This window comes from Oryx dammah, unplaced genomic scaffold (genome assembly GCF_014754425.2).
Source record: "Oryx dammah isolate SB20612 unplaced genomic scaffold, SCBI_Odam_1.1 HiC_scaffold_7, whole genome shotgun sequence".
NCBI lineage: Eukaryota > Metazoa > Chordata > Mammalia > Artiodactyla > Bovidae > Oryx > Oryx dammah.
Genome location: NW_024070191.1, coordinates 33,046,714 through 33,060,155, shown reverse-complemented (window position 1 = coordinate 33,060,155; position 13,442 = coordinate 33,046,714). Strand labels below are relative to the sequence as shown.

Genomic DNA, 13,442 nt, shown 5'->3' with positions numbered 1-13,442 from the left:
AAAACCAATACAGTATTGTAAGGAAAAAAAAAAAAAACTCTAAGAGTGTCCAATGGGCCCTATGCTTTTGTGAATTTTACCTCTAGGAGCTGGACCAGATTCTTACAGTAAATATCGGAGAAAAATTCCCTTGCATTTTCAGCAGGGGGAGGGGAAAGGAAGAAGTTTTGAAACATACCAGAATACTCTGTTCTTTTTGACAAAGTTTAACCTTAAGAGAAATTACTATATCAGAGCCTAAATTTATTGAGTTTTCTTTTTTTTCCGTGCCTAACTAACATAGGTGAAGGGAAAATCGTAACTTTAGCCTACTTACCAATCATATTCCATCTAAGAAGCAGGGAAAAACTGAGAAACACTCGTGAAATTCACAGACCAAAAGTATATTAGGTCTAAAAGACAGATCTAATGACAGGACTATAGAATGCTTCCACTCTTCTTCCATAGAGCTTACCACATATTATTAAAGGCTTTCACTATGGCAGCTCCTTTTACCCAGTCATCATGTACAGCTATCAGGAAAGAAATTACAGGGTTTAAAAAACAGCAAAACACACAGTTTGAACAGAGCAAGCCTCAGAGCATCCTATAATAAGGATGTTGGAATTATCAGACTAGGAATTTACATTAACTATAATTAATATTTTAAGGACTTTAACAAATCAAATAGACTGCAAACAAGTATAGATAGGTAATAGAAGCAGACAGATGGAAATTCTAAGACAGAATCAAAAAGAAATGCTAGAGATTAAAAACTATAACAGAAATGAAGATGGGATAAGGAGTAGACTTGTCAGAGCTAAGAATCTCTGAGTTTAAGGATTTCTCAATAGAACTTCCAAAATTAAAAGACAAAGAGGAAAAAATACTGGAAAAAAAATCCCAGAAGTTCCAAAGACTATGAGACAACAACAAAGGGATAACTCTTGTGAAATGGCAGTGAAAGTGAAAGCCACTCAGTCATGTCTGACTCTTTGTGATCCCATGGACTATACAATCCATGGAATTCTCCAGGCCAGAAGACCGGAGCGGGAAGCCTTTCCCTTCTCCAGGGGATACTAGAAGGCAAAAAAAGAAAGATATGAAAGACACTGGAAGTGATAATGATTGAAAACTTTACAAAATTAAGGTTAGATACCAAACTAAAGACCCAAGAAACTCAGAATCCAACAAGCAGGATGAATGCCAAAAGTTTACATGTAGGTATCATATTCAAAGCGTAGAAAATCAAAGATACAGGAAAACCTTGAAAGATGCCAAAGGACACCAAAAACCCTTATCTAGAGAGAGACAATGACAAAAATTATACTGGACTACTATTCAGAAATAATGCAAGCAAGAAGAGCATGGAGTGAAATATTTATAGTGTTTATAAGAAAAGAATCATCAAGCTAGAATTTTGTATCCTGCAAAATTAACCTTTCAAAAATGAAAAATAGACTTTCTCAGACAAACTAAAATTAAGAAATTTGTCACCAGTAAACCTATTGTGGTAGAAATGATAAAAGAAGATCAAAGATAAGAAAAATTATAAAGGTCAGAAAAATCAGATTTACATAAAGAAAAGAGTATTAGAGATGGAATAAGTAAACTAAAAAATTTCTGTTGTTCTTCTTAACTGATCTAATAGAAATCAGATTGTTCAAAAAAATAATAGCAGCTTGGTAATCAATTATGTATGTTTCTGTGTAAGTGAAATGAGTGACAGCATGCTACAAAAGATAGGAGGGAGGACATGGGTTATTTTTTTATTGTAAGATTACTTACACTACAAGCAGTATGGTGTTACTTGAAAGTGGACTTAGGTGAGTTGTAAAACATATACTGCAAACACTAGAAAAGTAAACCAAAAAATATAAATAATGTGTTAAGAAAGAAAATGGCATCATATATTACAAAAGGCTCAACTAGAATGACAAAAAGAAGAGTGGAAGCCAAAAGTAAGAACAAGGCAATAAATAAAAAACAGTAACAAATATGATAGCTATTATTCCAACTATATGAATCATCACTTTGGATGTTAATGTTTTAATGTGCCAATTAAAAGAAGCTGAAAAAGTACGGCTGAAGATGGTGACATAGGAGGACCTTCAACTCACCTCGTCCCATGGACTCACTGAATCTACAACTACTAGTTTCCTCTAAAAGAAAAAAAGTCCAACACAAGCTAATTGATTCCAACATACCAAGTGAATGAGGAAAAACCCACATGGAAGCAACTAGGAGACACTGAGATACCATCTTGCCATAAACCCCACACCCAGAGACCCAAGACCAGGAGGGAATTCAAAACCCCGAGCCTCTGGCAGAGCAGCAAAGGATTTCAACCTCACCTCTGGCACACCAAGTTTTCAGACATGCACCTGAGAAATGAGCCCCACAGAATCCAGCTTTGAAAGCCAACAAGGCTTGCATCTATGAGACCCCCAAGGTTAAAGCAAGGGATAATGCCAGCAATAAGGTGAAGTGAAAAGCAACTTTGTTGTTCCCCTTCAATCTACAACCTGTAAAACATCCATATTGCAACAAAGTTGTCTCTGCCCTACATACCAGCACACTAGAGAATTCTACATATCTTTAAAGCTAAGAGTGGGTAAACTGGAATAGACAGAGAAGGCAGAAAGGAGAGAAAGCAGAGGCTGTACCTACAAACTTGGACCTCCAGCCACGACAGCTGTCTTGCAACCACAGAAAACCCAGGAGTAGCAGAGCAGGTGGCACGGATGACCCTGGCCTCCTGGCTACAGCCACACCTGCAGCCACAGGTAACAGGAGTAGCAGCAGTGGGACGTGGGACACTGTTCCTCCTGCTGCTGAGCCACGACTCCAGCCCCCTGTCCCCTAACCCACAGCAACGGAGCCCACAAACTTTAAAACATCAGACCTGTTACAAGTGGCGGCATGCTCCTGGCTCCTGGATCACTCTTCCCCTCCCACAGTGGTGGTGGAGCCTGAGAATCAGGTGATCCTGGACAAGAGGGAAGAGGCCACCTTCCCAGTGCTCTAGGCAGCAAGGACAGTGATGCTGACAGAATCCCTAAGGCACAAGAAAAGGGATGATGATGAGGGTACAGGCAACAACTCTGACAGAGTGCTGGAGGGTGGAATGTGCAGGCTTTAAAGTACAAAATAACCAGAAACAGCTCCTGTAAGAAAACTCCAATACTTATGCTATTCCACCACCTACTGGAAAATAAAAGAAAGCTCTCTAATTTCTAACTCATCGAATCATTAGAATCAAGCAGAAAGGTATTCCCTACTTAAAATGCACCAGAAGAGGAAAGACTCATCAAGAGCCATGAAGAACCAATTAACACAATCTCACAAAAAGAAAATGAATTATCCAGAAATTGAACTTTAAGTCAAAAAATACTGCAGCCTAACTGATAGAGAATTCAAAATAGCTATCATGAACAAACTTAAGAAGTTACATGAAAACTCAGAAAGGCAGTTCAATGAGCTCAGGAATAAAATTAATGAACAAAAGGAATACTCTACCCATAAGATTCAGATTCTTAAAAAGGAACCAAATAAAAAATCTGGAGCTGAAAAACTCAATAAATGAGATGAAGAATGCATTAGAAATCTCTAAAAATAGAGCAGACCATATAGAAGAGAGAGCTAACATGGGCATGAAGATAGAAATCTAGAAATGATACAAGTAGAATAGGAAATAGAAATAAGATATTAAAATGACAAAATTCTGTGAGAGCTATCCAACTCTTTTAGGCAAGGCAATCTGGGTAAAGGGTATCCCAGAAAAGAAAGGGAGAAAAGAACAGAGAGCATTTTTAAATAAATAATAGTTGAGAACTTCACAAACATGGGGAAGGAACTGGATATACTAGGACATGAAAATAAAAATCTCCTAATAATCTTAATGCAAAAAGACCTTCAAGACACACTAAAATTATCACAGGTCAGTGATAAAAGAATTTTAAAGGTAGCCTTAAAAAGGGGATGGTAACCTACAAAGAAACCCCCATTAGTCTATCAGCAGAAAAATTCTACAGAGATGGCAGGGGGCAGAGGGGTGACATTCCCAAAATACTCAGAGACAAAAACTGTCACCCAAGAATATTCTATGTGGCAAAGTTATCATTCAGATATGAAAGAGAAATAAAGACTTTCCAAAGACAAAAGCTGAGAGTTCATCACCCCTAGACCTGCCTTACAGAAATCTTGAAAGGAGCTCTTCTACCTTAAATGCACATTAAACTTTCAGTAAGGTGATATATCTGGAGGAGGAAATGGTAACCCACTTCAGTATTCTTGCCTGAAAAATCCCATGGATGGAAAAGCCTGACAGGCCACAATGTAAAGGGTTGCAAAGAGTCAGACATTACTGAGCAACTAAGCAGGGGATATATAGACAGACAAAACTAAAAAAAAAAAAAAAAAAAAAACCTGCAACTCTGCATCAGAATAGATTTTGTAAAATTTTGTTGTAGCATAAAGATTAAAGGGAAAGAAGTAGAAAAAATAACTAGAGCTATTTCAATTTGGTAACAAATTCACAACATAAAATAATTTGAGAAAACAAAAACACAAAAATGGAAGAGGAAATTGATGGAACTCATATAGGCAAATGACAAGAAGCTATCAGCAGAAAAACAACTATATTATCTATAAGAAAGTTTATTTCATTTTTTATTAATTTCTATTAGAGTATAGTTGCTTTACAAGCTTGTGTTAGTTTCTACTGTACAGCAAAGTGAATTAGCTATACTCATACATACCCCTCTGTTTTGGATTTCCTTCCCATTTAGGTCATCACAGAGCATTGAGTAGAGTTCCCTGGGCTATACAGTACATTCTCATTGTTTATCTATTTTATACATATTACCAATGGTGTATATACATCAATCCCAGTCTCCCAATTCACCCCACCCCCCCTTCTTCCCTGGGTATCCATATGTTTGATCTCTATCTGTGTCTTTATGCTCTGCAAATAAGTTCATCTGTATCATTTTTCTGGATTCCACATATAAAAGACATCTTTCTCTGACTTACTTCAGTCTGTATGACAGTCTCTAAGTCCCTCCACATCTCTGCAAATGACACAATTTTGCTTCTTTTTACGGCTGGGTAAAACTCCATTGTATATATGTACTGCATCTCCTTTATCCATTCTTCTCCTGATGGACATTTACTTTGTTTCCATGTTCTGCTGTCAATAGTGCTGTAATGAACACTGAACTGAAGGATACTGTTGAATTTTGGTTTTCTCCAGATATATGCCTGGGAGTGGGATTTCTGGGTCATATGGTAGTTCTGCTTTTAGTTTTTCGGGGAACCTGGATACTATTCTCCCTATGGTGGTACCAGTGTGCATTCCCACCAACAGTGTAGGAGGCTTCCCCATAGCAGTTCTGACCAGTGTGAGGTGACCTCATTTTTGTTTTGATTTTCATTTCTCTAACAATTAGTAACATTGAGCCTTTTTTTCATGTGCTTGTTGGTCATCTGTATGTCTTCTTTGGAGAAATGTCTAATTAGGTCTGCCCACTTTTTCATTTTGTCTTTTTCTTTTTTATATTGAGCTGTATGAGCTATTTGTATGTTTTGGAGAGTAATCCTTTAACAGTTACGTCATTTGCAAATATGCATTAAGTAGGTTGTCTTTTCCAGTTGTTTATGGTTTCCTTTGCTATGCAAAAGCGTTTAAGTATAATTAAGTCCCATTTGTTTATTTTGTTTTTATTTCCATTACTCTAGGAAGTAGGTCCAAAAAGATATCACTGCTATTTTCATATCATAGAGTGTTCTGCCTATGTTTTTCTCTAAGAGTTTTATAGTATCTGGTGCTGTATTTAGGTCTTTAATCCATTTTGAGTTTATTTTTCTGTGTGATATTAGAGACTATTCTAATTTTATTCTTTTACATGTAGCTGTCCAGTTTTTCAGTAAGCATCATTTATTGAAGAGATTGTCTTTTTTCCAGGTATTCTTGCCTCCTTTGTTATAGATTAATTGATCATAGGTTGTGGGTTTATTTCTGGGTTTGTTATCCCATTCCATTGATCTATATTTTTATTTCTGTGCCAGTACCATACTGTTTTGATTACTGTAGCTTTGTAGTATAGTCTGAAGTCAAGGAGCCTGATTCTTCCAGTTTTATTTTTCTTTCAAGATTTCAATTTTTCAAGATTGCTTTGGCTATCTGGGGTCTTTTGTGTTTCCTGTGTTCCATACAAATTTTAAGATCTTTTTTTGTTCTAGATCTGCAAAAAAAGGCATTGGTCCAAAAGTACACATGAACCTCCATGTTCATAGCAGCACTGTTTACAATAGCCAAGACACGGAAGCAAGCTAAATGTCCATTGGCAAAGGAATGGATAAAGAAGGTGTGCTACATGTGTACAATGGAAAAAGAACAAAATAATTCCATTTGAAGCAACATGGATGGACCTAGAGATTGTCATACTGAATTAAGTAGGTCAGACGGAGAATGACAAATGTTATATGATATCACTTACATGTGGAATCTAAAGAAAAGGCTACAAATGAACTTAGCTACAAACCTGAAATAGAGTTACAGATGTAAAAACAAACTTATAGTTACCAAAGGTGAAAGTTGGTGAGGGAAGGATAAATTAGGATCTTGGGATTAACAGGTAAACAATACCATATATAAAACAGAAAACTAATAAGGATTTACTGTATGCACAGGTAACACTACTCAATATTCGGTAATAACCTATATGGGGAAAATCTTAAAAGGAATGGCTATGTATACGTATAACTGATTCATTTTGTTGTACACCTGAAGCTAACACAACACTGTGAATCAACTATATGCCAATAAAAATTTTTAAAGAAGAAATAAAATAAAATAGGTGTGTTCCACTATCACTTGAGATTGACAATCTAACCTTCTATCCACTGCACTCTTACTTTTTTGGTATGGGAAATAAATTGATCTCAATGGGGAGAAAAGTCTATTATAAAAAGAGGGATAAAACAAATAGTTCTCCCTCACACTATGTATTCACAGACACACAAATTTTACCATAATTACCTCCCTGCAATGAATAGGTTAATGCATTTGTTGGAATATTTAACACCTCTGAAAAGTACGCAACTATAATAATAAATTTGCTAAAGGCATCAGCAATTTAATGCTGTAAAATGTTCCCTAACGCAAATGGCAACAAATTTAGTAATCTAATTCAGCCCCATATAGCTAGATACAACAGGTCCTAGCACATGGTAGAAACCCAATAAATGTTAAATAAATTAATGAGTGATGCTGAAAAGTATCTAAGAGAGATATAATTTGGGGAAATATGAATCATGTGCTTACTTACTCCATTTCCATTGCACTTTGCTGAACACTGATTTAATTTGTCTATAAACGGCCTTACTTCTAAACATTGACGATTTACACAAATCTAAAGACAAACAAACAAATTTTTTTCCAAGTTAGAGGAGTCCAGTTATCTTAACATTACCATCAGTAATTTTATAACACAGGACAACAGGTATTCAGTGCAGTAAATTTCCATTAAGTACCGTTTCTGCTGTATCCCACAGATTTTTATGTTATATTCTCACTTTCATTTAATTCAAAGTGTTTTTCCATTTCTTTTGAGATTTCTCCTTTGGCATAAGTGTTATTTAGAAATGTATAGTTTAAGCTACAAATATCTGGGGATTTTTCAGATAAATTTAATGTAAATTATGGACTTTTGGTGTAGCATTGTGGATAGTGGAGTCTGCATTTATGTAGGGGTAAATGGTACATGGAAATTCCCTGCATTTTCTGCAACTTTTGATGTAAACTTAAAACTTTTCTAAAAAATAAAGTATTTTTAAAAATAAATTTTTTAGAAATGATTCAGGTTTATGTTATTACTTCCCCATGTAATAAGAAGCTTGGAAGTTGCCACTCCATCCTAAAAACAACAAAAAAGTTGAACAAACTGAAAAAGCAAAAACTCTTTTAGGATTCATAAAAGTGATTTGGTGGCAAATCACTGCTCTCAAATTGGATAGATAGACAGTCAAATATAGGGAGTCACAGCTTACCAGAGCAAAGATTAACAAGCAGAAAGCTCAGATACCAGTGCCAGGGAAGGAAAGTGATGAATTGTGAGCACCTCAATAAGGACAAGGAAATGGCAACCCACTCCAGTGTTCTTGCCTGGAGAATCCTAGGGATGGCGGAGCCTGGTGGGCTGCCATCTATGGGTCGCACAGAGTCGGACACAACTGAAACCACTTAGCAGCAGCAGCAGCAGCAATAAGGACAACCCCAAGACTTAAAAACTTCAGAGGCACCCAGTCATGAGGAACCTCCATTGTTTCATGTGATGTATATCCAGGAGCTCAACCAGGTTCTCACAGTAAATATTAGAGAAATTTTTTTCTTGTAATCTTGCAGAAGGAGGGGAAAAGAAACCATTTTGAAGTAGCCAGAGCAGTCTGTTCTTAACAAAGCTGGCCCTCAGGAGAAACGAGTTATTAATAATTATAGCCTAATCTGCATGTGTTCTATCAGAGCCTAATTGATCTGGGAGAAGGGAAATATCCAATATCAGTCTGCTCTTAACCTTCCATATGTGAAAAGAGAAATACCCAATTCCAGTCTGCTCCAGCCATACTGTACCATATAAGGGAAGGAAAAAAAAAAAAAAAAAAACCTGAAAAACACTTGTGAAGTTCACAATCCAAAGGCACAGGTTCACTGAAAGACAGATCTAATCATAGGACTGAAGAATATTTCCCTGCCACAACACCTCACCACCACATTACTAAAGGTCCATTTACAGCAGGTCCATTTAGTGGGTTGCCATTTACAGCAGTTCTTTTGCCTGGCACATTATGCTCAGCTCTCAAGAAAACAGATAAGGTTATATTAAAAGCCAAAACACACAATTATCAGAACCAGACATTGTCAGGATACTGAAATTATCAGCCTTGGAGTTTAAAACAATTATGACAAGAAAATGGCAACCCACTCCAGTATTCTTGCCTGAAGGATCCCATGGACAGAGGAGCCTGGTGGGTACAGTCCATGGGGTTGCAAAGAGTCAGACACAACTTAGCGAAGACTCACTCACTCATGATTAACATCTTAAGGGCTCTAACAGACAAAGTAGATAGCACGCAGGAACAGATAGGCAATGGAAGCAGAGAGACAGCAATCCCAAGGGGAAAGAAATAAATGCTGGAATGGAAAAAAGCACTAACAAAAATGAATAATGCCTTTAACAGGCTTATTAGTATACTTCACATATCTGAGGAAGGAATCTCTGAACTAGAGGATATATCAAAAGAATCCTTGAAAACAAAAAAGCAAAAAGAACAAAGACAAAAAAAAAAAAGAATATTCAAGGGACAATTACAAAAAAGCATAATGTATATGTAATGGAAATGCCAAAAGAAAAAGAAAAAGGAACAGAAGAAATATTTGAAACAATGTGCATGCTCAGTCGTTTCAGTCATATCCTACTCTTTGCGAGCCCATGGACTGTAGCCTGCCAACTCCTCTGTCCTTGGGGATTCTCCAGGCAAGAATACTGGAGTGGTTTGCCATGCCCTCCCGCAGTGGATCTTCCCAACCCAGGGATCAAACCCGAGTCTCTTATATCTCCTGCATTGGCAAGTGGGTTCTTACTAGTGCCCCCTGGAGAGCCCATTTGAAACAATAATGACTGCGAATTTTCCCCAAATTAATATCAGATACGAAACCACAGTTTTAGGAAATTCAGAAAATAATAAGCAGGATAAAAACAAAAAAAAAAAAAAAAAAAAAAAAAAACCACTACATCTAGGCATATCATGTCCAAACAGAAAATCAAAGAATAAATCTTTTCAAAAGCAAGATTAAAAAAAAAAACTTACCTATAGAGAAACAATGATAAGAATTATATCTCACTTCTTCTCAGAAGCCAGGCAGTCAGAGGAGAGTGGAGTAAAATATTGACAGAAAAAAAATCCCCAATCTAGAATTCTATATACTGTGAAATTTTCCTTCAAAAGTTATGGAGAAACAAAGCCTTTCTCAGACATACAGAAATTGAGAGAATTTTTTGAAAGAAGTTCTTTAGAAAGAGGAAAAAGAATATAGGCCATAAACTAATAGTATGTACAACACCAAGAGTGAAGGCTTATATAAACTATTTCCTTTGTGTAATAAACATGTGTCAATGTAGGTTGATCAGTTGTAACAACTATACCATACTGAACGGAAGAAGTTAATAACATGGTAACATACACTTATGTGGGGCCAGAGTATATAAGGGAAGCTTTATATAATTTCCTCTCAATTTTGTTGTGAATCTAAAATTCTTAATTGTTAAAAAGACAGTCCAAAAAATGATTCAGACCAGGGATATGGAAGTAACAAATGAAACAAGACTGAAATAAAAAATCAGAACCAAAAGTAAAACCACTTTTTATTACAATAGGCTGAAATCTAACAAAACCATCCTTAAGAGCACAGTTTAAATAATATCATGTATTCCTTGCCTATATAAAAAGTTTCCATAGAAAGAAATCAATAAACGGGAGTTTTCAATAAATATTTCAGTTCAGTTCAGTTGCTCAGTTGTGTTCAACTCTTTGCAAGCCCATGAATCGTAGCACGCCAGGCCTCCCTGCCCATCACCAACTCCTGGAGTTAACCCAAACTCATGTGCATCGAGTCAGTGATGCCATCCAGCCATCTCATTCTCTGTTGTCCCCTTCTCCTCCTGCCCCCAATCCCTCCCAGCATCACAGTCTTTTCCAATGAGTCAACTCTGCATGAGGTGACCAAAGTACTGGAATTTCAGCTTTAGCATCATTCCTTCCAAAGAAATCCCAGGGCTGATCTCCTTCAGAATGGACTGGTTGGATCTCCTTGCAGTTCAAGGGACTCTCAACAGTCTTCTCCAATACCACAGTTCAAAAGCATCAATTCTTTGGCACTCAGCTTTCTTCACAGTCCAACTCTCACATCCATACATGACCACAGGAAAAACCATAGCCTTGACTAGACGGACCTTTGTTGGCAAACTAATGTCTCTGCTTTTGAATATACTATCTAGGTTGGTCATAACTTTTCTTCCAAGGAGTAAGCGTCTTTTAATTTCATGGGTGCAGTCACCATCTGCAGTGATTTTGGAGACCCAAAAAATAAAGTCTGACACTGTTTCCACTGTCTCCCCATCTATTTGCCATGAAGTGATGGGACCAGATGCCATGATCTTCATTTTCTGAATGTTGAGCTTTAAGCCAACTTTTTCACTCTCCACTTTCACTTTCATCAAGAGGCTTTTTAGATCCTCTTCACTTTCTGCCATAAGGGTGGTGTCATCTGCATATCTAAGGTTATTGATATTTCTCCTATCTTTTAATTTCATGGCTGCAATCACCATCTACAGTGATTCTGGAGCCCAAAAAAATAAAGTCTGACACTGTTTCCACTATTTCCCCATCTATTTCCCATGAAGTGATGGGACCGGATGCCATGATCTTCATTTTCTGAATGTTGAGCTTTAAGCCAACTTTTTCACTCTCCTCTTTCACTTTCATCAAGAGGCTTTTTAGTTCCTCTTCACTTTCTGCCATAAGGGTGGTGTCATCTGCATACCTGAGGTGATTGATATTTCTCCCGGCAATCTTGACTCCAGCTTGTGCTTCTTCCAGCCCAGCATTTCTCATGATGTACTCTGCATAGAAGGTAAATAAACAGGGTGACAATATACAGCCTTGACGTACTCCTTTTCCTATTTGGAACCAGTCTGTTGTTCCATGTCCAGTTCTAACTGTTGCTTCCTGACCTGCATATAGGTTTCTCCAGAGGCAGGTCAGGTGGTCTGGTATTCCCATCTCTTTCAGAATTTCCCACAATTTATTGTGATCCACACAGTCAAAGGCTTTGGCATAGTCAATAAGGCAGAAATAAATGTTTTTCTGGAACTCTCTTGTTTTTTTGATGATCCAGCGGATGTTGACAATTTGATCTCTGGTTCCTCTGCCTTTTCTAAAACCAGCTTGAACATCTGGAATATCATGGTTCACGTATTGCTGAAGCCTGGCTTGGAGAATTTTGAGCATTACTTTGCTAGCGTGTGAGATGAGTGCAATTGTGCGGTAGGTAGTTTGAGCATTCTTTGGCATTATTAGAGTCCCCTTAAAAAGATATTTGAAGTTTTCATCTAAATTTACTACAGATATATAACCTTCTATTGCAGAATATTTTAATATCCAGATATTAATTCTTTTAACTCTAAAGTATAATAATCAGAGGATTAAGGATATGTTCCTAACTTCTTTATTTCTAGCAATATCAACTTCCTAATTTGCAGTTTTCTTAAATGAGTACAATAATACTTTTTCTAAAGCATTCAAGATTTGTTTCAAGGTTAAAATGAAATAATGTGAAAATTATTTCCTTTTAAACATGAAAGTACAACACTCTTCAAAGAAATGACCTCACAAATACTCTCTAAATCCTGACAATCTAACCCTGTAAGCTTTTAATGTGCTCAGTCTTCTCATTAGTTCTTGGCCTCCACGGTGCGTCTAACAACTCTTTTTAGAATGTACTATATTTTTTTGTCTGCCTCAGTTGAAATTGAGACGAAGTCCTGCTACTTAATGATATTACTGACAGAAACAAAGTTCCCAAGAGTGTTTCACCATATATGATTTATAGTATCATTAAAAGCTACCTGGTAAAATTTGTTATCATAAAGCATCACTGAGAAGAACTGCCCATGTTACAGAAAAGATTATGTTCTTACTAAATTACACATAATTTCAAAGCATCCACTGACTGTGTCTCATTTTTTAATTGCTTTGGCTCCATGGCATAAATACATCTACTGAGCTTCCTGGCATATCTGTCCTTCAAGGAGATATTCATGACTTCTAGGCATGAAGAGGAAATCAATATGAAGACTATATACTTTATCTGTGGTAAACTTCATTTAAACTATCAGATCACCAAAAATCACCAAAATACATACATTCATTTTACATATTTAATATTTTATTCAAAATCATCTGTCGGGTAAGGAGAAAGAGTCAAAATTCAGATCTCTGTGCTTCTGTCTTTAAAGGCTACACTTCACACTACATGATAGTTCCTCATGAGCAAATTTCTAGCTAGGAACTAAATGAGATTCTGAAGTAAATTTATTCCATGCTTTCTCCATATTTGGCTGTTTGCTCTTACAGATAACCAATTATAACAACAACCAAGAATAATAGCCAACCTATATTTAGTTCTTACTATGTGTTGAGCATTGTACTACACACTTTATAGTATCATTTCATTTAATCTTTGCAATAACTCCATAGAGTAAATATCATTATTATCCCCATTTTACACACAGCTGTGATATCTCAAACTGGTTGGGTAACCTGCAAAATGTCAAAACCCAAGAGGTAAAGGTAAAGATTTATTCCTGTGGCACCATCTACGTTGTACTCTTATCTACTGGGTC

General features: G+C 36.6%; 1 protein-coding gene across 4 annotated transcripts in view; it reads right to left on the bottom strand.

Moving 5' to 3' along the window:
* Window positions 1-13,442, bottom strand: part of LOC120865674 (disintegrin and metalloproteinase domain-containing protein 32-like) — a 188,520-nt gene that overhangs the window by 41,396 nt on the left and 133,682 nt on the right. For all 4 annotated transcript variants that reach the window (XM_040242987.1, XM_040242989.1, XM_040242986.1 and 1 more), the window contains one exon: window positions 7,311-7,394. In XM_040242987.1, the coding sequence (XP_040098921.1) occupies window positions 7,311-7,394 (84 nt within the window). The remainder of the gene's footprint in view (window positions 1-7,310; window positions 7,395-13,442) is intronic.